Below are 26170 nucleotides of genomic sequence, written 5' to 3' on the forward strand. Positions count from 1 at the left end.
ACTCTCTTTTTCCTTTCTTTGAATGGCATTTAGTTTGTTGTTGTCCAGGTGTTTTTTCAGTGTTTATATGTTTTCACCGGTGAGGGCTATTTTCCTTTCAGTGGGGTTTTATTGGTTATTATAGGTTTAAACCTAAACCCCATAGCCTAGTTATAATTGCCGTTGGCAACACCCTTTTGATTGCATCACCAATAGTAATCCATTGTACTTGTTGCAGAAGTCTTTGTACACTTTCATCATCATCAAGAAATGTTCCCAAACCCGTCGTGAGAACATCAATTCAGCCTCACACTCATGACGGAGCACAACAGTCCATTGGTAGTTCACAGAATTCTTGTGTGCTCGCCGGTTGGCAGTCAGTCCCAAGCAATGCAACTAATGTTATTACAAGATAGTACAATTTCTAACACTAGCGAGTGTGAGAATTCCTGCAAAGAAAACGAGTCAGCAGAAACACAAGAGTACAGTCGGTTTTCATGGGACAAAGATTTAGGCCTTTTGAGTGAAACCCCGCTAAATTAAGACATTAAATCTATGATGCACAAATTAATGTAGGTGTGTATTTTCAAGCATATATGAGCATAAGGTTCTTCCGCAAGGGGTGGCTCCTCCATAATAGCGAAGGAGCGTTGCCCCACTGGTCAGAGTCAGTCACAGAAAAATAAAATGATAATGAACAATATCCTTTTAGATTTCTGTGACTGGCTCTGACCTGCAGGCTACACAGCAGTTTCTGAGTGGAAGAACAGGCCGTTCACACCAATCTTGGTGCTACTTTCAGAGCAGGAGAGCAGCGTCCGGGTTGGCTGAGCAACCTCTGCCTTCCCAGAGACTGCTTGGAGAGCTCCAATGCAGCTGTCCGCTTCGGAAGCAGCGGCGAAAGGTGAGCTTTTTAAAATTATTTTCCTTTCCTTGTCCTCCCCCAAGACGCCCTCCATCACCCACCACCCGTCCTCCGCCCCCTCCCCCCTTTTCCCCGCCTTTTGTTGTGGCAGACACCACTGTTCTTTAGTACTTTTAGCTCATTCAGCATTGATTAATTAATACACATTAGAATGGTGGGCGCTCCATTGAAGACAATGGAGTGCTCTGGGCCTTGTAGAAGCCCAGAGCATCAACATTCCAATATTTGCTTCACAGCTGTTGCTGTGAACAAAGGTCTCATGGAGTACAAGAGATTTTCTAACCCCCTTGGGCTCGGTCGTGCCTCTGTTTTACAAATCCGAATATTCTGCCCTTTATGGGTGGAATGTTCTAATAGCCTTAGAGCCCTCCGTAGCGGACTCTACCGGCCATTAAAGTCCTGCTCCCTTGTTAAAGGCCTTCGGCTCTGGCTTTAACACTGGAGCGGGCCATTAACCCCTTGTGTGCTTTGGACAGCCCCCGGCCGTCTGACATCACAGTAGCCATGTGCTGATGACTGGTGGGGGACGTCCGAATCACGCCCACTAATTAAAACCCCCATACAGCGCGAAAATTCACGCCGTGTGGAAGGGGTTAAGGGCCGGTAGAGCCCGCTACAGTGAGCTCTAAGGCTATATTAGGTAATGTTGGTGCACAAGGCTAGGTATAACTACATATTACATTTCTAAAAGTCTATATGTGTAACTTTAATGCATACATTAATGACACACTGTTGTTCAATCTATTTCAACATCAGGATCATTTAAAGCTCTGATCAACATTTCCAGGAGTTACGCAGACTTAATTGCAAATGTTTAAATTAGGCGTAAAACTTAAGATATAATGGAAAGAGAATGGTTTGAGGTACACTACAAATTGCAAATGTTTCATGTTTAAAGGCAAGACATCTAATTATAAATTCTTTTGCTGTAACAAAGCATATACATTAAATTATTGCATGGCAGATACTTTGTTAATCCACATTAGAAAATTGTTTCTCTAACACGTTTCATTAAGATCATCTTTAATGCAGGCAGTTCTAAGTTAAACGTCAAATGAAATTCTTTGACATCAGTAAACATTTCTATGTGAGAACTTATGATTTCTATAGTAAAAATGTTCTGCATCCACAGTGTCATGTGTCACTTGTGCAAGTATCATAGAGGAACGTGTAATTTATGTGCCAAGTACACATTGTGTATTAGGTATCATTCATATTTAGGTTTTAGTAACGTGTAAAGAGCGAGCAACTTTACGCTGCTCGCTGCACCAGTAGTTTACGTTCAATAAACCTCTCGGAGCTGATATGAGAGACAATAAAACAATTTATAGCACTTAGCATGGACATAGAAACTCTATTGGAGTAAAAAGATTAAATGCGGAAACTAGCAAGTTGCCTTATTGTACTTGCCGGCTGAATTTTGTTTCATGATTCTCTGTGTTACATTCAATACAGAAAAGGACGTTTAACGTGCGTACGTCGCCACCTAGTGCCTCTGCCAGGTACAGCTGATCTAATTGTTAGCGAATTATGTATGGTCAATCATTTAAAAATAGGTGATCAACAGAGGTTCTTCTTTCGCTCAGTTGTTAATAGAAGGCAGGCAAGTAGCTGTGGACATGTCAGAATGTGCCTCACGTATGACGAACTCAACTATTCCCAAGTCTTATGGAGCAGCAGTGCCCTCCCAGGACGTATTTTGAGGTTTTTATTGATGAATTGACACCACAGCATTTGGTAACACCAGCTTAAAAATATACATATAAAATAAAATGAACCTATTCCCTTCAGGATTCCAACACATGACCTGATTTTCTCGAGTTTCTTTGTTGCTTTTGCTGCAGCCGCCGTTGTTCTTTCACCTTTCACCATCTCCTGATTTTCAGGTTCTTATTACTTGACCACCACCTACGGGGCCCTGGAGCACATCAAGCACTACGACAAGGTTACGGTGACCCGGCAGCTGAGCGTGGAGGTGCAGAACTCCATCCACCGCTGGGAGAAACGCCGAACTCTCAGCAAGGCGCGCGTGTCGCGGACGTCTGTGCAGGTGGGTGACGCCAGCAGCATACAGCGGCCATCTTGGCACTATATTTATACTATAAGAACTTCCAAAGCAGGTAGCCACATACGTAAGCAATATGTGTGGAAAAAAAGAAATTAGTAAATGGCCATCAACACATAACCTATGTTTCTCATTGGTACTGGGATAGTACAGGACTGAGTGCACCCCCGGGCTTGCTGGAGTGAGTGACATGTGAGTATTTCCCATCAGCCAAATTACAAATCTCAGTATGCACAATATGTACTACTGAGAATGCATACTGGTAGGGGTGCTTCTGGAAGCACATCAGCTTTTAGTGCGCTTATGGTTGACATTTATTATTTAGGCCACTTGGTGAGAAGTTAAGCAAGAAAACTAATGCGAGGCATTCATATCCAGACTTTATTTATTCTTTGAATTGAGGTCGTTGAGTTCCACATGTATACTGTAAATTGTAAATCAATAACACATAATAATTAATAACAAATAGGACCGAATTCCCTGCTCGTACCTATCATGGGATAACCAAACATTTTTGAAGGTGTCCTAAATCCAGTCCCACTCTGTGGGTCTTTGTAATGAAGGTACTTTCATTTTTTGGAACAGTAGGTCACGTTTGTTTCGTGGGATTTACAGCACATATAATGAAGGTTGTGTCTGGTTAATTTTTTTAAGTGATCAGTGTATTCTGAGTCAGCTGCCTCGGATTTGAATCACTTCCTGGATGTAGCTGATACAGTAAACATCCACCCTGTTTCATATATACATTTCGTCTGTGACTTAAAAGGGGATTTTATTTAATGCTGATACAGACGTATCCGTGACAACTCATGCAGCGTAACTCTCTGCCTGGCAGCTCTGCTGCATTGACTCTAACCCTGTGACATCAATGCTTGCAAATTTGCCCAAGTCATTCCTAAATTGCCCCGCTGGTTACCAGTGGTCCTTTGTCTTGGCACTACCCAGATTTCTAATACAAAGGAGCTTTAAACACGTGTGATGGTCGGTTTGTTTGGCCAGTAGGTGCTAGCCTCTTCCAGTTTTCTTGCTGTAACATAGTTGCAAACACAACAGGTGATGGACCGAATGTGGATCAATGTCACACACTCACCCCAGTCCAAAGATCTGGGCCCAAATCCATCGTTTGTTTGCACTCCACACCACCCTGGGTTAGACAATGGCGATATGCAAATCAGTTCTGACCCTGTGCCCCATGGGAACAGTCCAGTCCGAACTACAAAGCCATGTCCTTCCCAGAACGGAATCAAGCATCCGAGGACCGGACCGGTTTCGAGGTAACACCTCTCATCAGCCCGGCTAGCTTGACTCCAGTGGTGTGGAGTCAAGTCCTAGTTTTAAGCGTATTGTTTTCTTACTAGCTATTATAGATCCTTTTCTGGTCTTTAAGAAAAGTATTGACTGGTAATATTATCAAAGCTGTCGTTGTGTTGCAGTGGGACTGTACAACAGTTTAGCAAAACATGTCTGCAACCTTTTCCATTTTTTTTTAACATTGCAAACAATTTTTAGCTACTTTGCTTGGATAAGTAATCATTTTAGGTAGGGGCTTCTTTAAAAGTAGTTTGATGTGCCTGTTCTCTCTTGTGTAGGCGAGTTATTTTCAGGTTTTGGCAAGTAAACCAGTGAGACAAATATACTGCGGGATGCAGTGGGAAACAGCCGTGTTCCAAGATCAGGGATTTTCTCAGCAAATTGCAACCAGTGTGGGTCTGGTATGTGGAATTCCTTTTGACCAATGCCCCGGGCCTATTATTAGGGGCAAGGAGAAGTATTAATTCTTATTTTGTCCAAAAGACTAATAGTGCCACAATATGGTTACAGGAAAGTGATTGCCTGCTCCTGAAGAACCGGGGTGTAACCCAGCGGCATCAGGGGCACGCCTAAGATCTTCGAGTTCACCTGTCTTGGTATACAGAGACACGGAATACTTATGGATGGCATCAGATACCAAGTTTATTAGCTGCAGCTAGTAACGGTGATCCTAGAAATACATCACGGTGTAAATTCTCAGGAGACTGCTCATTTTACTAAGGCGAGACGTCTCCTTTTATACCAAATATTCACATTATAAATGTACACCCACTGCACAAAATTCTAGCCAATAAGGTACATTTTCAAACAAAGTATCACATAACAAAAACTCAATTTACAGTATCCCAACCCAAAAGTTAATTATTAGGAATGCCCCAAATTTAATCTCCACAAGCCGGACAAACCTATAATTGAAAGCATAACCCATGTAATGAAGAAACATAAAAAAGAAACAGTAACAGATGCTGAACAAGATAAGGCATGTGCAAGGAAACTAAAAGTTAACGGTGTCCTGAACATTGATTGGCAATCTCAGACAAAGATCGATCAGGGAAATTGGCTTTGCGAGGTCAGTTTCAGGTGAAGAGGTCAGTTTCTTACAATTCATTTCAGAGTCAAAAAGAAACCTAGTTAATGTATACATGAACTAAGAAGGCCAGGCCCCTTTGTTCGCCAGGCTACCTTTACAGGCCTACGTGAGGGCAACACAAAATGGTGGCACAGAACAAAATGGAGTCAGACTCGAGAATTACAAAACCTCACTCCTAAATATGGTTCATCAACACAAAGGCTTTACTGCTAGGAGAGGCGCTATAAGAAACACAGTGCGTTGTAAGCTCATCTTGAATTGATGATAATGGTTCCATTAAATATGTGTGCACATGTTTGTAAAAAGTAACAACTGTGGCTATTTATAATGCTCCCAGATTGCCATTTAAAGTATATGCAAATACATGCAGAATAGAAGCAAGGTTGCTGATTTTTAAGTCAAGTCAATCTTTATAGGGTACAGCCAAAGTAGGGCATAACAATTACAGCACGGTAAAAACGCAACCTTTACATTTAAAATACACAGTTAGCTTTAAGAATGCAAAAACTAAAAATACAAATAATCATGAAAAATGTACGATTTGGCGAGTTACAAATGTGTTAATAGTGTCAAAAGGTCCTCTCTTATGGCTTCAGGAGGAAAGCGAACAAGCTAGATCCAACCCGTTTCAATGCCCCAAATAATACTGAAATAGACAACAAAGGATACTGAGAATACTATTGTTTTTGTGGGCAAAGAAGTGGCAATGCGTTGGAACTGCCCTTGCAGCATGGGTCTGGGAGAAAGTTTAAGTTCAAGCCAAGGCAGTTGTATGCTTTGACCATTATGGAAGCTTAAGGACGCAGTGGTTTTAGTCAGATCAGTTCATCAAGATAAGTGATGGCCTCTTGTGCATCTGTACTTTCAGATTCAATTACTGTTTAAAAAATATAGGCAATATTTCCCGGAATTAGGCTCTTGACTTCCAAGCAGCGCAGATATAGGATGATACCACCAGAGAAAGTTTCTTGTTGTCTGTTCTCATGCAAAACGCTATAGCTTCATTGCACAATCTAATATTATGTTTGAGAAAAAAAAAAGCTGCCGTAGACAACATTTCTGGATGCTTAACATATGCTGGCACAGCAACAGAAATATGGATTACTGTTTCTGGAGCTCCCAAAGCGCATTGGCACAACAGGCTTTGGTGACCATCTTTGAACAACTGAAGCGGGTGGCAGAGTACGCAATCGAAAATTCAAGTGAAGGGTTCTTTTTTCCACTTGTATGATTTCATCCAAGAATGGTTCAAAGCCTTGATCTTGTTTGAACTCCATAAAACCTTTAAGCAGGGAACCTGAGCTGCTTGTTTTTAATTGATTTACTTAAAACCAGTAGGTTATTATTACCAAATCAAACTGGCCTTGATTATAATGTTGTGTATGAAGTCAAGGATCTTTCAATCCGATGTTATGACGAACATTTGATATGTGTGCGAACCAGGGTAGAAAACAATAGTTTCGGGTATTCATAATATCTAGTAATATATGCTTATACGAGTCAAACTCCTCTCTTGACCAAATTCGGATCCAATATTTTACAGGTGCTAGGGCAATGCAAACCTCGTTTATTTAAAAAAAAAAAAAAAAATCTTCAATCCCCAATTCTGCTTGCAGTGCATCCATCGGTGTACCACGGCCAAGATACCAAAAGTTGTTCTTGGTGGTTTGAATTGATGGGATTATTCTATGCCTCCACATCTCAGAACCATATATGCTGGTAGTCCTAGCTTTAATTTTATATGCCAGGGTAGGTGAGCTTATCAAGTGGTTTTTACACGGTTTTGCAAATCTCAATACCGCACCTGCTTGGTGGGCCAGAACAGTGTACATGGGGGGGCCACAGCAATTTACTACCCAGATGAATGCCCAGGTAATCATAGGTGGTCACACGGTCTAATGGCTTACTGTAGAGCAGAAAGGTCGCTTTAAGTTTCGTTTTTTGGTTACGAATCATATACTTGACAGGTAGTCTATCAGAGCAGGGGCTGCCCCAAGAAGGTGTGGGGGGCCTGGCATGATGTAGGGGGTTTTAGTGGTTTCTGATGCAAGGTTATGTGATGAGGTGGATGGAGCCGGACAGAGCACTCCTGTTGAGTTGATGAAACTAATTGTCTCAGAATGATACCGGGCTGTAAAAGTACCTTCTTTGATGCATACTCAACCATTGCCGTGGGATGTACGTATCTCATTGCCATATATGACGTACGCTAATCTGTATTTGTCTCCTATACACGATGTATGATGAGCAATGTTCGAATAAAAAGAGTGAAAAAAAAACATAAATCATAGACCTGTGTTTTCCAACATTGGTGGTGAGGTTTCTAGTAGCACAAAATGACTTGAAACCAGCCAAACGTTGATGCCTCAAGAATTCGGTTTGGGCAGTAATACCATGTTGTCCACAAAGAGCAGTATTGGTTGTTTATTTTTGGTACGTCCAAGTCAATGTTTGTTAGTGTTTTTACAATGTATCTTATATAGCAGTTAAAAAAAGTCATGGCTAACACACAACCTTGCTTGATGCCCTGTTGTATTGAGATCTCAGCAGTGTATTCACACATTGGGGGAGAGCATGTGGCCTTACAGCTAGAGCCGTCGACCTTGAAGCTGGGGAACCGGGTTCAAGTCTCGGCAACGACGCTCAACATCCTATGATTATGGGCAAATCACTTAATCTCCCCAGACCCAACAAAAATGGATGTGTTCATCTGTAACAAAACTGGTGCTCATGTAAAGCGCTCTGAGGATACCCAATATCATCGGGTTTAGTTGGCGCTATATAAAACTCTTTAAAAAAAAAAAAAAAAAAGCATGCCATTATATTTCACCCTGGTTGTGGTACCAGAGTGCACTGCAGCTAAGAGCTCTAATAGCTTATCAGGGACTCCCTGCTGCTTTAAAATTTGCCATAGCGTAGGGCGATCAATGCTGTCAACAGGCGTTTGGAGATCAATGAAAACCATTATAAAGATGACTTTTGAAGGGAGATGTATTTTGAGCAGATAAAATGTAATCTCATTACTTGGTCACTAGACTCTGGCCTGTCCTAAAACCCACTTGGAGTGGAGATAATAGATCTTTTTCATCCAACCACTGGTCTAGGCGAGATAGTAACAGTTTCCCGAAGATTTTTTCCACTCCGTTGAGTAGTGAAATTGGTCGGTAATTCTCTTGGTCCCTTTTAGTATAATGGAACAATTATTGATTTTCTCCAAGAAAGTGGAATCTCCCAGTAGTACCATATGTTGTTAAACAACCTAGTTAATAAAGTTGACCATAGATTGAGATGATTCTTGAAGACATCTGTTTGGATTTTATCCGGCCCAGCTGCTTTGCATGGTTTTTGATCTTGAATCGCTTGGACAACTTCTTTTTCTGTAAATTCATCAAATAGCCCCAAATTTAAATGAAATAAACAAGCATGTAATTGAGTAAATAAAGAAGTGCAGGAGTTTGATATATTGGTCATGGTTCTTTAGTGGTCCATGTTTTGGTGCACTAATTTCCATTTTTCACTCCTGTTTTCCTCAAATTTGCATTCCCCAGTTAATTGAATTCAGTGGGTTTAAGGAAATATTGTCTTTAAGAACTCCTGATTCTCTATAGCTGAGCCACTGCTTATTAATGATGATTTTACTCCTACATTCAGATAGAGAGTTGCAAAGTGATTGATCCAGGTGTGTGGGCTTATATTCACCTCTAAATTCTTGGGGTGAAACCTCACAGCCTCATCTTATGATTCCCTAAAATGTCCTACCATTTTTCTAGAGTTATTGCATCATGTAACGCTTGCCAAAATTTCTGTGATTGGTTTTTCTTTTTGTATTTTATTAGCCGTTTGTACTGCTTTCAAGTTTCATGAAAGTGCTGCTTACTGTTATTGGATAGCCGTCGAATTTTGAACTCTAATGACAGTACCCCGATTAATTTTAAGCACTCTGTATCATACCAGTTCAAGCAATCTGTGAATTGTTTACCTGGTGAAACATGATGTTCGAGGCATATGAGCAGCAGATTCTGCACTTTGCATTAGATCGCCACCTGGTGTTGGGCTTGGATGATTGCTTGTTGTTGTCGTCTTGGAAGAAGTCTTTTGTAGTCACAAGATATGGGACTCCTCCCTTGGACGATAGTGCGCATAGTCATCGGCTCCATCCTTAGATTGTTTTTTCCGCCACTGAGTTCGGATGAAATGTTTCCGTTCCGGTTCAAAATCTACTTTTCAAGTTTTTCAACGCCTAAAAAACGTATTCATACTTCACCTAACTACTTTCGAGATTAACAAGAATCATATCGACTCCGTCAGCTCGATTCCGGCCGTCGACGCGGGCCGTTGGCCCTATCCACGTCGTGAGGCCTACACCTCATGGAAAGGACGCCATTCAAAAGATGCCCCGAGTGTGGAGCAAAGTTTCCACACAGTGAACAACACAAGGTCTGTAACCTGTGCTTATCGCCAGAACACAACAAATCCAGCTGTACAGCCTGTGCGTCCTTTCGATCCAAGAAAACCATTCCAGATCGGAGGGCCCGTCGACACGACATGCAAAGATCAACTCCGGAACTGGTGGATATCTTTGACGAAGAGGTCTCGCTCGTTCCCGAAGAAGATTCCGATGATCTCCAAATCGACGTATCAGAGGCAGATGACTCTGATGACTCCATACCATCGGATCAGCGCGTGAGTACTAATGCCTCTGCCCCATACACAGCACCCAAATTGAAGGCAAAGGTCAACATTCCGCCTCCGGGGCCCAATCGCGACCGAAAGAACACTTCAAAAGCCTCGCCATCGAGCCCGGCTCTGAAGAAAATACTCAAGCATTCCTGTAGCTCCTTACCGAGTAAGCCGTACGTGCCAATCCCACCAGCTTCCTCGGCACCGAAACCGAAAGAAGTCTCGGCTCCGAAACCGTCGTCTTCTAAAGACAAAACTATGAAGCCAGCGTCCGACGCCTTAAAGCCGACAACACCAGCTTTCACTCCAAAGTCATCATCTTCGGCACCGAAAACTACAAGGCACGATTCCGATGCGCTCAAGCCCTCAAAACAGCCTGCAACTCCTAAAACAACACCTTCAGTGCCGAGATCTACGCCAAAGTACACACTAACGACTCCTAAGGCTAAATAGAAGCAGCAACCACGCCCGGAACCGAGAAAATCGGCGCCCGCAAAGGTTCCGCAAAGAGAAGAACTTCTCCAACCCAATCCTCTACAAAAGAAGATCTACATTGACCCAGAAACAGGTCATGTATCCACCACACCACACAGGAAGAGGAAGTCAGACACAGCACCTACACCTGTAGTGCCTATCAAGAAGGACTCTGCTACATCTCCTATGCACCTGTCAGGGGGTCCCTACCTGCCACGACTCTGCTACTGATGTTTGTCCCTCTTCGTTTCCACCTCTGCACACACAGGATGTCCGCACGCCTTCCACGGCCGCCTGGGCTTACCCGGAGGCGGGGCCTTCATCAGTGACGTCATCCCCGGATGTCCAATCATCGCTTTCGAAGGCACTGATAACGCGAGATTTCGAACAGAGGGGCGTGAACGCCGGAGCAGAGCAGGAAGCATCGGACGTCTTCGCCGCTGGACGGAAGGAATCCGGAACCGGATTGCTGAGGGATACCGAAGCAAGAGACGAGGAGAGACCGCCAGCACTACAGCCAGGAGGCCAACGGAACCACGCTCCGCCCAGCCACACTTCACCTGGAGAAGTGTGGTACCGCAAGGTACAGGCTCGTATACTGGGGCTCTTTCAGTCAGAGGGAGGGAACGGGTAGAGGGCGGCTGGGTGGACAAGGGACGGGAGCGCTTAGAATGCCGCCCCCATTAAGGAAACACAACAACCGGTGATGGTCCCTGGTGATCCCCTTCACGTCCTTTTCCCGCCCCTCACCCGTATCAGATAAATAGTGCAGTCCAGTAATCTGGCGTATTCTTTCTTTCTTTCTTTACATTTCCGCACAACGCCCCTTGCGAGTGAGAAGACCTTCCGCCTGACGTCCAACTGGGGAGTCCTGGTGGAACAGAAGAAAGACCTATACGTCGGCCTACAGTCTTTTGATTCCGTTGTAAATTCAATAAACCCCCAGTACCATTGCACCCTACTTTGTGACTTTGCCTCTTTGCTCACTACCCTAGCAACAGCAACCCTCACAGCACCCTTCTTCTCCTATACTTCCTTCTCTTTCATCTCCTGTTCCTCTTAACAATTCACCTCAAATTTCTCCTCAACACTCTCCTCTTCGTTCTTCACATTCACCTCAAAATGATGATGAGTATAGCCCAGGGGGAGGGGTCGACCCAGATGAGCCTTTCCCATACCCTACTGATGATCCAGACTGGGGTACCCAAACCCACAAGATGTGCCAGATATTCCTGACCCACAGTCGTATCCATCAAAACCTTCTCCACCAGAATATAATATAATTTTTGGGCACTCTCTGAACAGGGCTGCCATTTACCATGGGGTCACTATGAATTCTGATGAGGCAGAGGAAGATTTTTTGTTAGATACATTTGAACAATCTCAAAGGTCTGTTCAAATTCTTCCTATGATTAAAGGTGTCATTGAACATGCTCCAGTGGTATTTAAAGATCCTGTACGTGCTAGGATTCTAAACCCTATAATTGAGAAAAAATACAGGCCTGCACCTGGGGATCCAGCCTACATTAAAGGACAATAACCCTTAGATTCACTAGTTGTCTCAAATGCTAGAAAGAGGGCAAACTCACAGATGTCAGGTGAAGCACCTCCACCTGAAAAGATATCTAAGGTGATAGATGCTTCACAAGCTACCAATACATGGCGTATAGCTAACACACAAGCCCTCCTTGCAAGATATGACAGGGCTCATTATGACTAGTTAGAGAAACTACTAGAACATCTACCTGACCAATATAAGGTGCAGGCAAACGACCTTATACAAGAAGGCAAGTTCATTTTAAATGCCTCATTCAAGTGTGCACTTGATGTAGCAGACACTGCATCTAGAGCTGTAAACACTAGTGTCCTACTTAGAAGACATGCGTGGCTATGCATTTCAGGATTTAAGCAGGAAGTGCAAACTACCATCTTAAATCAGCCATTTAACCAACATCAATTGTTTGAACCAGAGATAGATACAGCACTTGAAAAAATGAAAAAGGATACAGATACAGCCAAATCTATGGGAGCTTTGCAGTCCACACAAGTTAGAGGCTCCTTTCGTCGCTCCTTCTATAGAGGTGGCTCCAAGCAAACTGGAGCAGACAATACAACATCTAATACACAAACATCCATTAGCAAAGGATATTTTAGAGGAGGATATAGAGGCAACAACAACAAGGGAAGAGGTTGGGGTAACAACAGTAATCGAACCTCTTCCACCACAAAACAGTGACTTGCCTCTGCTCCCCCAACAGCATTCCACGCCTGTGGGGGGCAGATTAACACAGTTCCTACCTGCCTTGAATTCCATCACAACAGACAGGTGGGTAAGACAAATTATCCAGTATGGCTACTGCCTCGAACTTACATCTACCCCTCCACACATACCACACAGGCAGCGTCCAATGTCTGTAGAACACCTTACTCTGCTCAAATAAGATGTCCTGTCACTTCTTCAAGAGGACACAATAGAAATAGTTCCTTTACAACAACAGGAACAGGGGTTTACTCACTGTATTTTCTAATACCCAAAAAGGACGGGACACTAAGACCAATTCTCGACCTAAGGCCCCTCAATCATTATATACAATCAGATCATTTTGATATGATCACTTTACAACAAGTGCTCCCATCGCTGCAACAGGGCGATTTCCTTACAACACTAGATCTAAAGGACGCCTACTTCCACATTCCTATACCTCCTGCTCACAGGAAGTATCTAAGGTTTGTACTGGAAGGACAACATTATCAATTCAAAGTCCTTCCATTCGGGGTTACAACTGCACCAAGAGTATTCACAAAGTGCCTAGAAGTAGTAGCAGCACATCTCAGAAGACAACAAATACATGTCTTCCCTTATCTAGACGATTGGCTCATAAAAACCAAGGCATTCAGTCAGTGTGTCAAACGCACACATCAGACAATTCAAACATTGCACGACTTAGGGTTCACAATCAACTACACCAAGTCGCACCTGCAGCCCTCTCGTGTACATCAGTATTTGGGGGCTACAATAAACACATCTACAGCTCTAGCGTATCCCAGTCCAGCAAGGATACATAGCATTCAAGCCTTAGTCACAAACTTGCAACATCGACACTCTCTACAAGCCAGAGTGTTCATGAGACTAATAGGCATGATGGCATCTTGCATCTTCATTGTACCACATGTTGTCTGCAGATGCATCCATTACAGGAATGTCTAGCACAACAGTGGAATCTGGCTCAAGGGAAACTAACAGACCTGGTGTTGGTAGACAACCGCACACATCGCTCTCTGCAGTGGTGGAACATCAACAACTTGACAAAGGGGCGGCCGTTCCTCTAACCTATTCCACAAATAATACTCACAGCAGACTCATCTCTCACAGGATGGGGGTGCCCATCTCCTACATCATACAACTCAAGGGCAATGGACCATTCAACAAAGATCGTTCCATATCAATCATCTAGAGCTGCAAGCAATATTCTTAGCACTCAAAACATTCCAAGTACAAGTAGAAAACAAAGCTGTCTTAATCCGGACGGACAACATGACAGCTATGTACTATATACAAAAACAGGGGGGACACACTACAGCTGTCCCAGCTTGCACAGAACATTTGGAGATGGGCCATTCCACAAAACATATATCTGCTTGCAGAGCACCTTCCAGGAGTTCACAATCAGATAGCAGATCTGTTGAGTCGGCAGACACAACAAATTCATGAATGGGACCTACATCCACAAGTTCTTCAACCATTCTTTCACAGGTGGGGTCATCCAGACATAGATCTGTTCGCCACACATGACAAAGCAAAATGCCCAACCTTCGCCGCCAGGTTTCCACACCTGTTGTACAAGGGCAATGCGATATGGATGAACTGGTCAGGCAGATTTGCGTACACTTTTCCGCCACTACCTCTAATACCACTAATAGTGTACAAGCTACGACAACAGTCGCTCAAACTGATTTTAGTAGCTCCCACATGGGCACGCCAACCGTGGTACACAACTCTGCTAGAACTATCCCTAGTTCCACACCAAAATCTACGTCTAACACCATCCCTGCTAACACAGAACCATGGAGACATCAGACATCCAGACCCAAATCAACTGAATCTGGCGATCTGGCTCCTGAAGTCTTAGAGTTTGGTTATCTTAACGTACCACCAGACTGTATGAACATCATTAAAGAGGCCAGGATACCTACTACTAGAGCTTGCTATGCTGCTAAATGGAAGTGATTTGCCATTTATTGCAACAATAACCAGATTGAGCCTCTGGGTGCTTCTATCCAAAATATAATTTGCTACCTTCTACATTTACAAAGATGTAACTTGGCATATTCATCCATACGCCTACATCTTGCAGCAATTGCAGCATATTTACAAAACACACAACATCTGTCTCTTTTTAGAGTGCCTGCTATTAAAGCGTTTATGGAAGGATTAAAAAGAATCATTCCCCCCAGGTTACCACCCTTTCCAGTGTGGAACCTAAACGTTGTTCTTACAAGGCTCATGGGACCACCTTTTGAACCTCTTCACAAATGTGAACTGCAATTCCTTACATGGAAAACTGCTTTCCTTATTGCTATTACCTCTCTTAGGAGAGTAAGTGAGATACAGGCTTTCACTATAAAAGAACCATTCTTACAACTAACTGTAACGAGGTGGTTCTAAGAACTAATCCTAAATTCCTTCCAAAAGTCATTACTCTGTTTCATTTAAACCAATCTGTAGAGTTACCTGTGTTTTTCCAAACCCTGACTATGTAGAAGAAAGAGCTCTACACACACTAGACGTTAAAAGAGCTCTTCTCTACTATATAGATAGGACTAAATCTTTTCGTAAAACAAAACAATTGTTTGTATCTTTCTCTCCACCACATAAAGGCAACCCCATCTCTAAAGCTGGAATTGCAAGGTGGATTGTAAAATGTATACAAATATGCTATCAAAAAGCAAAACATACTTTTAACGGTTCCTCCTAGAGCGCACTCCACACGCAAACTAGGAGCCTCTATGACTTACTTGGGGAACATCCCCCTAGAAGACCTATGCAAGGCAGCAACATGGTCTACAACACACATCTTCGAACAAAACACTACTGTGTTGATGTGCAAGCCAAGCAGCAAGCTGCTGTCGGCCAAGCTGTTCTAAATACTCTCTTTCAAACTACTGCAACAGATACAGGTGACCACTGCTAGGGGAGACACTGCTGCACAATCGATGCAAAGTGTAGAATCTGCAGCTCACATACCTCAAACGGAAAATGCTATTTACCAGTATGCATCTGTTCTTGGCATGTAGAGCTGCAGAGTACTACACGCCCTCCCGTCTCCCTGGGACCTGCATCTGTTCCAGTTTATCTTAATTAGATACACATGCTTGGACATCCTTTCTTTACTTCTACTAACGCCATCATTTCCCATCATGGCGAAAAACAATCTAAGGATTGAGCCGATGACCATGCGCACTATCGTCCAAGGGAGGAGTCCCCTATCTCGTGACTACAAAAGACTTCTTCTAAGACAACAACAACATGCAATTATCCGAGCCCAACACCAGGTGGCGATCTAATGCAAAGTGTAGTACTCTGCAGCTCTACATGCCAAGAACAGATGCATACTAGTAAGTAGCATTTTATTTTTTATTTTTCTCACTGCAGCCGTCTGTGTCAGTAGTTCTGCGAATGTTTTCAAATGTGATTCCTTCACTTTTGAGTCTGCGTTGATAGCCAAAGCATGCAGAGCCAACCATTTAGAACTGGAAGTATTTAGCTTTTGATTGCATATCTAAATGATACAAGCAATGTTCTTTCTCTATGGTCTCAAAACTAAAGCTTGATAATTTATAAAGTGTTGATGATCAGAAAAGCTTAAGTGAGGGTGCATTATATCCAAAAGTAGAGGGTCGCTTTCAGTTCTTTCATGCACTTTCATATTGACTACCAGGTGCCATGCTTCATTGTTGATTGCCATGTAGTCAGTGACACTTTGCCTGTTTCCAGATCTGAATGTAAATTTCGGAGGATCATCAGACCAAGTTCGACCTTTCAGTGGACATAATCCCCCCTCAACTAGTGTTTCAAAGATAGATTTGCCTTTCCTTGTATGAACGAAGTGCTGTTTGGAAACTGGGGGGATATTCCATGTGCTATCTTCGTCCGGGAGCGTGGGAACCAACCATAGAGGCATTTTGGATTAACATTTCCACATACTAGCATGCAATCCTTTTTGATCATCCAGAGCCCTTCGTTCATACTTTTTGTTGGAATCTTTCTTTCCTCCTCCAACCAAGGAGCCATGAGTTGTTCTTTGAATAACCGTGCATCTGATTTAACTATGGCCCACCCTCCTGAGGGAAAATATCAATTCAGAATCTTTAGTGACCCCCTCCTGGTTCCTTAGCTTCACGGTTTGTATGTTTTCATTGGTTATTGTATGTATCACTTCTACATTAGTGCCCGACGAGGTTCCTACCTAGGTACTCAAACCTCCAATGAGTCTGCCTTTGTGTTGGTTTTTAGCGGGTTTGTGGTAAGTTAAATGTCCATCAAGATTGATAGTGTTGATAGCCCATGTTTCTTGTAACCAGCAAATGTCCTTTTTCATAAAGGACAACCAGCCCTTGTCATTCATATTTCACCTTAGGCCTGCTATATTCCAACTCAATATTTGTAGACGTGTTGCTGTTCCATTTGGCAAAATAGAAATTCAGATTTTTTCCTAGAGGCAATTACCTAATTGGTCTGATAATGTGGGTCTTTTTAGTGGTAAAAAAAATTTCAGGTTTGATTTGTAAAAACTGTTTACCGTTTGACAAACTTATTGTGTAGCTAATGAACTGTTTTCTTAGTCGAATGTATGCTTCTTTTGAGCTTTTGTTGTTCAACTGATGTATTTAAGTTTAATTACTGTGAGAAAATATGTGGGTAGGATCCAGTTTTTGATCACTCCATATGGAAACCCCATGCTTTCAGCGCATACACATGAGCGAGGATTTAGTTTTTTACTTTTATGCTGGGCCATACTGTGTATGTGGATTCCTTTCCCGTCATTCTTAATTGATTAAACAAAACCTAAAACTTTAAGCTCAATTAATGTTATGCCTTGTAAGCCTGGCAAGTATTTGAATTGCAAGATATTAACTCAATTGAGGATATCATGATTCCCACATGATACATACATACTCCGGGGTGAATATGATCAACAAATGCTCTTTTGTGGCATTTGTACTGCCTTGAGTAGAATTGGGCAATGGATTTGTTTATGTATTACCCTGTCTGGTATCTTTGTTTAATTTTCCCCAGTTGCCCATTGCTAGAAGTTGATCCTTGCCATGTGCAATGTTTATTGTCTTTGCCTTGGGGATATACAGGATCTTCGGTGGCCAAGCCGATAACTGATATTTTGATTCACAAGAGGCAGTTTGATTAGTTTCTGTTACTTTGAGTGATTGCTTTGCGCTGTGACATGGAAGCAACTGTGCCCTGAGGCTACCCTTCTGCTCTCAAATCAAAAGACACATTTCTTGCCCTTTCATAGGCCAGTAATGAATCCTGCTCCTTTAAGCATTTCTCCACTGAGCCAGAGGGGATGGGACTCGACGCTTTGTCCTGGAGGACGAACCACTTTAGCGGAAACTCGAAAGATGTGTTTCCGATGGGAGAGGAAGATCGAGGAGACACATTCCTCAAGGAATCCTCTGAAGATGCTGGACCAATGCAAAGCAATGGGAAGCTAGCTGCATTTCCGGGACAAGGAGTCAAAGCCGCCCAACTCACACAACAGGAGGGAACCAGCCGCTCCAACACTGGAGAAGACGCCGTCCAGCCAGAAGATGGAGTGACCCACCAGCATGCTACCGGTCCCAGCCACGCTCCCGTACGAGGGTGGCTAACGCAGGTGCGTGCGAGGATCCGGGTTTGGGGTCGGAGGAAAGGGATCACACGGGAGCACCAATAACCGACAAAATGGGTTGGACATGGGGAATCCCGTTGACCGCAAGCCCTGGGCGTAGGTATTCTCAGTGCTCCGGGATTGTTCTATCGCACACAAACTTTCTTTACTGTTACCAACCCAATGTACTTCTAAAATGGGAGGCCATTTTCTCGAGCACCAGCCATGTTTCATTGAGCACTATTCCCTACCTTGACGCACTCCTGGTTTTGTGTGTGACACGGTGTGAAAAGAAGGTGGAGGTACAAATAAATAGTACAGACAAAGGGAGATAGGTAACTTACCTGCCTTGTTTCTTCTTTACTCCGAGGATATCGCCGGAGGACTCCTGACCTAGGACCTGCAACGAGAGAATGAGAAAGGACAATCAACCTCAGAATGTCTGATGCACCATCTGTTTAAACAATACTTTATTTTTTTTAAAAGATATCACTATAACCAAGTCCTGCCTCACTCTGGATATCTACATCAAGTGTCCCTTTAGTAGGCTGATATCCGACAGGTACTTTTACTGATTTTGAGAGATTAGTCTCTTCATATAATTGTGTTATAACTTGGGGAGGTTGTATTGTGGATGGAGGGATGGAAAATGTCCTCTGTCTTTTTACCACTACTGCTTTCTATTGTGTATTAAACATTGTTACTTTTAGTTTTTTTCCATTTCCTTTGTGGCTCTTAGTAGAAACAGCTATTGCCTCCACTTCAGGATTATGGGGGTTTCCTAGGTCTTCAATTAAGTTCCCCGTCCTGAACTGATGATTTGATTAGGTCAAAACCTGTTGCGTGGGTGCTGCTTCCTTGGAAGCTGTTATTGGACAGGCAGGTGCTGTTTCTTGGCCAATGATTGTATTACTTGCCAGATCTTGCCTACAGTCTTCTATAATGTCGTCTATAATCGCTGGAACTACTAACAATGTTTTCAAGAAGGGAATACAATTTTGATTGTCTAATGCCCCTTGATTACAATTTGTTGTTGGCTGTTTACCACTTCTTCAACCGTGGCCATACTGTGATCAATGTCACTAAAGAAGTTGGGAATTGCTTGGTAAATTCTAAATGAGCATGTAGTTTTGAGGATGATGATGTTATCGCTTTAGCAACTGTGTACAAGGTTTTAAACTTCACCTTTATGATCATCAGTATTGGTTGATCCAGTGACAGAACTTTTGTCTTTTGATCTACAAGTGGGGCACCCATGTTATAACCTTCATACATAAGTTGTCCATTAGTAAATAAGTCAAGGTCATCGAATATTAACTTCTCCAGATGTTACCTGTTCCCCTTGTTTCCTTAGCTGTCGTGCATCAGAGCCTCCACATTTGATAAAAGAGAGGAATCCAACTACAGTCGAAGGGATCGATTTCAGCTTTTTGAGATCAAACAGAATAAGTTATGTGTGGGAGAGTTTGTGGTGGGTTCTGATTATATACTTCTACAAAAATTTACTGTAACCGCTATATCACAGTACAAGTCTGCTCCTAGTGGTAAGACAGGTGACGCTAAGGACTCTGTAGTGGCATCAAATTTCACCCCAGATCTGGTTATTTTTTCGTTTAAGGCCAGTTTATATTGCAATATATTTTGTGGCAATGTTTTTGATATAGTTTGTTCTCCTGTTTCTCCTACTAGAACTTAATGAGGCGCCTTTGCGACTTGAGATGATGTAGCTTGCTAACCTTGGTAATTTCAGTGTCCTAGATAACCAGAGCGAACCCCTCACTTGGATGAACTTGTAGTCCTGGAGTAATGGAGCTGCGAAGTTCACGTAACTGTTACTATAATAATTTGTTATAGCGTCAGAAGGTAGTTGTAAGAGTGGTGCCGATTTTGGTGCTGCTGGTCTATAGGGACTTTTTTTTTATACAAAGAGTATTTTATGCGTGTTGGTTCCTACAGCACTATTGGAGTGCACTTTATCCCGGCCTAGGGATGATCAGCTTTGGCACTATTGTTCTTAGCCGTGTCCAGTGGCGGGGTCATGCCCAGCTCTTTTTTCCCATAGTTGAGGCTACATCCAGTTGTGCTCCTAGGATCTCACGAGGTGTGTTTCCTGTGGCAACAGTGATCCGTACAACAAAATGCTCCGTATTATCCTCCATGTGGCTATTTATCAGGCATAAGTGGTCAGCTTTTGCTTTTTTTGCCTTGAGCTTAGCTCTTGTTTTGCACATTATGTCCACATAAGGAAGCCAACGGAGGGCAGCATAGGTAAACATTACTAGCTTAGTAAAGAATATGGTGACATTTTCAGCAGAAATCATATACCCTTGTACTTGAGGCTTCAACAGTGGCACTCGTGAATTTGCTGGCTGAGAGGATGTTCCTGGCAGCTTCTTGCAGGACCTGTCTGCTCCCTCTCCAGGTGAAATTCTGCCACAATCTCAGTTAATCGGCTGGCAAGCAGGCCACTCAAAGAGCTCACAGGCCTTCCACAACCTCTTTAAGGCCTGCAAAGCCCATCAAGTTCCTCAGGAGCAAAGAAGCAACGCTTCTGGAGACCACTGTCGCAGGCTGTCAACCGACAGCAGGAACCGGTGTGGCCAAGGAGCACGCCAGCACATAAACACTGCAAGCCACACCCAGCCCTAGCTGGGCCGCATGTGCGAATGTTGAGGCCCGCCTGGCTCTACGGGCTCAAACCACAGCTCCCATTCAGCTACAGCAGCACCCGCAACTCTCCGAATCCAAGAATCAGCAGCAACTGCCCCTCTTTGGAGCAACCGCCTTCGCTAAATGTGGTTTACGCTCCTCTACCGGTTACTGTATGATCCCAACTTCTTTGAGCAGGTAAAGTTAGACGAGAGGGTCGGGAGGCTAGGAGTGCTGCTCTCCTTCTTGCACCCCCGTGCGCCCTATTCTCCCTAATCACCCAAAAGTTGCTCCAGGCAAACTTCCCGTGGATGGGTTTCTTCTACGGAGTGCAGAACATTATTTTATTTTGTAGGCAGAAGAATAACTCCAAAAGTATTTTCAATGTGAAAATATGGCCAAAAGTTGCAAAACTTTTGTTAAACTATTGTGCAATTTGTGCACTTGAAATAAGAGATGTAATACAAAAATACTTACAACTTGAGAAACCGAAGTTTATAGACAGTTTTTAAAGTATAGTATATTTTGAAAAGGACAACTTTTAAGTACCACTTCTCTAAACATCATTTAAGTGTACCTTTTTCACACATTACAATATTAAAAAGCATTGACAAAGGCAATAGGTCTGGTGTTGGCTGCCAGCCTTTTGGCAATTTTGGTTTTGCCATGGTTTTTGCAAAACATTATTGTTAAGGAAGCTGCCAGGCCCTCCTTACATCTAAAAACAAGTAAATAAATAAATGAAAGCGGCGAAATGCAATATTGTTTTTCTGGTCTCAAAAAGTACACATTACCATCATACACCCAGAACCTAAGGAAACTACATTGTGTGTGGAAGTGCCGCTTGCGAAAGAGCAGCATTCCACAACTCCTAGTGAAGTCAGTCAAGGGCTCAAGTGGGCTACATTGCCACTTGATGCTGGATTGAGTGGAAGAAAAATGTGAATCGCACAGTCGCAGAAAAATGGATGAAGTCTGGCTGAAATCTCCTAGCAATTATGTTATACATACTTTTAGTAATATCAAAGGTCTTGGCTAACACAGACCTAAATAAGTCATTGGTCCGGTATTGGCAGCTAGCCTCGCCTTTGAGAAAGAAGGAAGAAAGGCAGATATAACAAGAAGGAAGAAAGGCAGATATAAAAGGAAGGAAGAAGGGCAAAAAATGGGCGAAGGCAAAGAGGAAGGGAGGGAGGCAAAAAGAGAAGGAAATAAGTCATGAAAGAAGGAAGGAAAGAAATAAAGAAAAGGTTAAAGAGAAGGAAAGAGGGCAAAAAAGAAGGAAAGGGCAAAGAAAGAAGGAAGAAAAGGCAAAAAGAAAGAAAGAAGGAAAGAATGAAAAAGAAAAACAAAGCAAGAAGGGGAAAGAGAGAAGGAAAAAGAAAAAAGAAAAAATGTCGAGAAAGAAAGAAGGAAAATGAATAAACAAGGAAAGAATGAAAGAAAGATGGCAAAACCAAGTAAGAAGGACAGAAATAAGTAAAAAGAGAAAGGACAAAGGAAAGAAGCCAAAAAGGAAAACTAAGGCAAAAAAGAAAGCAAAAAAGACAAAAAAAGATGGAAAGAAAAGGAAAAAAGACAGTAAGAAGAAAAGCATTAAAAATAGAAAGGAAAGAAAAGGATAAATTTAAACAAGGCAAGAAATAAAGGTGCACCAAAGGAAAGGAAAAGGAATGAAAGCAAAAAAAAGAAAGAAGGCAAGAAAGAAGGAAGGGAAAAAAGGAAAGTATGTAAACAGAAAGAAAAAAGAACGTAAGTCTTCAAACGAGAAAGAAAGAAAAAAGGAAGAAAGAAGCAAAGGAAATTTAATGGAAATAAGCCAAAAGAGAAAGAAGGAACGAAAGAAAGAAAAGGACAGAAAACAGAAAGAAGGCAAAGTAGAAAAAAGGAAACAAAGAAAACAAAAAGAAGAAAAAATAAGGCAAGAAAGAAGGAAACAAAAAGAAAAAAGAAAGAAGGAACTAAAGAAACAAAAAGAATAGGAAATAAAGGAAAGAAAGAGTGTTCACAGTATAACACATCAGCTACTAAAACCCAAATTACATCCCATCTATGTTTAAATAAAAATGTTACAAGCATGCTGCAAATTAAAAAACATAAACATTTTATTTGTCCTGGATAAAGTTTATGAAAGAACCATTGGTAAAATTGATCCCATGAACATATATGACATGCTATGAAATAGCAGCAGTCCTCTTCAAAAGGAATTTACTACAGCAATGGAAGGAGACCGAAACTGCTAAAACTAGAATGTGCCTTGTGCTCACTTCAATTGTGCCTTCCTATTGCATCAGTCAACAGTGGGACTAAAGGGAATTCCTTGTGTGTGTGGATGTGCACCTTGTGAAAGAGTAAAATGCAGTCACTCAAGCTGACGTTTACCAGAGGCTTAAGTAGGCTGAGCCACCGGCCCATGCTATATGCTGTAGTAGGCGGACATAGTGTGAATGACATGACAACAGACCAATGGGTGAAGAGAGGTGACTGAAAGCCCTTGAAGTAAGTATATTATACGGATTATTTTAGTAAAATCAAAAGTTCTTGGCTAACTTCATACCTAATTTGGGGAAATTATTGGACGAGTAAAATGTGGTCCATATTTTAGAATAAAATCATGAAAAGCACCCACAGGTCTATGATCACTCATTGGGGCATGTTTATAAATTTAAGGATGTTACAGTAGTAGGCCTGGAAACCAGGAAACGTTTCTGAATTCCATGTCTGCATGAGTAAATACAAATGTGTATATTTGCTTGTACAAAAATCTGTCGAGCAAGTGAAAATGTACTTGTTAAAACCTTTTAATTTCTTTTTTCATCCAGGGGAAAATATTGCCCCCTTTGAAAATTTCACAGTACATTTACAACCTTCCTCGGGTAGAAAGTGGGTCTGCCAAATTGACAATCTACCTGTTCATTTGAGAGGTAGGCAAACTATCAACTTAGAATGGTGTCCATTGTGAAACTGGTCTAAATACCTCACCCTATCTGCTCGAATTTAGGGCGCATATTCTGACATATTGTTTTCACTTTTGGGACTGCCAGGAAAAGCTTTGCGTTCATGAGCAGAAATAAGATTAAAAACATCACCACTACCTCTTAGGAAAAAATATCCTAGGATGTTAATGTCATTCATTTTTCTTTTTAGAAATTTATGCTTCATGACCGAATGAAACATCAGCCGCTCGACAAGTTTTCAGTAGCTTGAGAGCATCTGTCATGATTCTGGCTCCTCTGAAGACTTATAGATCTCTGCGAAGCTGGTAGAGATCTCTAAATAGGTGGGGCGGTAATCTCTCAGAGCAGCAGAGGGTATACCCCCCCTCCACCTCAAACACGAGGAGATGATGGACGGAGCGCTGAAACTTTTCAGACACTCACCCCCAGTCACAGATCTGGGTTGAATCCATCATCATTCTTTAGCTCACTTCGCCACCTCAGTTCAGACACAGCTATATGCAAATCAGTCTTGACCCTGTGCCTTATGGGAACAGTCCAGTCCGAACTGCCAAGCCAGGTCTTCCCTGAACCATAAACAAGCATCCCCGGACCAGTTTCTGGGTAACACCCTTCATCAGCCAGGCTAGCTTGAATCCAGTTATAGAAACAGAGGTTCATAGCTTATTTAGAATCATCACAATGAAGTATAGAACACAATAGGCCGCTATACGTGGAAAATTCCTTGCCCAGCCGGACAAGGATTTTATTTCCAAAACAATATCAATTATGGTTACAGTATATTTACACACAAATAGAATGGCACAAGCCTGTGCTGTACTAAGAAGAGAGGAGAAATAGAACAAAGTGAAAAGGGTGTTTTCAGGCAAGAAAGAGGAGCAAAGCAGGGCACTGTAAGTAAATTAAAGAGATAATGACAGTGTCGCCTGGAATGGATCATACACAATTACATTTACAATCTGCTGTATGTATGCCCACTCATTGGTGTCGACGGACGTTTCGATCCCTATTGCTCAATTACATTACTGGGATCATCATCAGGACTTAAAATTAGATTTGCCTGAATGTAACAAAGCCTGTTGGTAAAAACAAGAGAAAATAAAAGACTTTTTTAACCCCTTCCATGCTCATGACGAGCTCAGCTCGTCATGAGGCACAGTTGAGCTGTGCAGCTCGTCATGAACAATGGGAAATGAGAGGATCCAGCACAGGGGAAAAATAACCACAGCAGCGATGTGGTTAAGGGTTAAACGAATTTCGGAGGGTGGTCATCACATGTCGCGCATCTTTGTAACAAAATCCGGAATCGCAGTGTGTGCATTGTGCGAAGTGACAGTGCTCGTTTTAAAACCAATTTACAGTTTTTTGTATAAGCAACAGAACTCAGATTCAAAGTGACATTGGTGCCATTGCAGTGACATTAGTGCAATTGACGCTAAGGTTTGTGCGAGAACAAGTGAGTGACTCGGACCGTGCAGCAAGCATGGATAAAAGCTGCCCATAGCTCAGTGGATTGGTGATTGAGCTGAGCGCTGTGCACTTCACTGGAGGTTTGTTTCAAAGGGATTGCCTCTACTGGGGAGTTAAACTGGACATACCTCTAATTGAGAGGTTTGGAGTTCTCAAAGGGGAGCAACCAGTGCGGAGGTTCTCGGAGAATTCCAGCATGCGCACCAATAGCGCTGGATCTATTTTGATTTGTTTTGTTGCGGCATTAAGCCGGGCTGTGGGAGCAATGGGACCAATTAAATCAAAATAAATTGAAAACAGCGGAGGTGGGAGTGGGAAAGAATTTTCCGGGGTGCATACCTATTATATGCTATGGTTAGCATTTCTGTCGCAATCCATTGGGAGTATGGAGGAGGTATCCTGTTTCTTTCTTTCCGATACGCCTGGTGCGGCGGGCTGGAAAAAATGGGGTTTACTGTATTAAAGGAATTAGTGGCTCCAATTGGTGGGGCAGATAAATAACCCTTAATCCGTGATCGTTTACCTTGTTTAATTCTAGGAGAATGTCTAGATGTTCGAGAGGGGCTGAATGACCTTTCACTCTTTACACGGTCGATGCCGGGATAGGACGCTAAAAACAAAGTTAAGTTTCATTGAGCGACTTGTATCGGAGCCAAGGTTGAGAAGAGGAATACGTTTTGTCAT

The 26170-nt window shown here is 42.5% G+C and overlaps 1 protein-coding gene across 3 annotated transcripts in view; it reads left to right on the forward strand.

Annotated features, from left to right (window-relative positions):
• The window catches only part of RIN3 (Ras and Rab interactor 3), a 519321-nt gene that overhangs the window by 455784 nt on the left and 37367 nt on the right, over positions 1 to 26170 (forward strand). The window contains exons 9-10 of one of the 3 annotated variants that reach the window (XM_086937690.1): positions 2791 to 2954; positions 18057 to 18768. The exons of 1 other annotated variant lie outside the window; for it this stretch is intronic. In XM_086937690.1, coding sequence (XP_086793816.1) covers positions 2791 to 2954; positions 18057 to 18476 — 584 coding nt within the window. In that variant the 3' untranslated portion in view covers positions 18477 to 18768. Of the gene's footprint in view, positions 1 to 2790; positions 2955 to 18056; positions 18769 to 26170 lie in introns of those variants that run through there. One more of the 3 variants, XM_086937691.1, reaches the window with a different exon arrangement.

The sequence above is a fragment of the Lissotriton vulgaris genome, chromosome 9, assembly GCF_964263255.1.
Source record: "Lissotriton vulgaris chromosome 9, aLisVul1.2, whole genome shotgun sequence".
NCBI classification, from domain to species: domain Eukaryota; kingdom Metazoa; phylum Chordata; class Amphibia; order Caudata; family Salamandridae; genus Lissotriton; species Lissotriton vulgaris.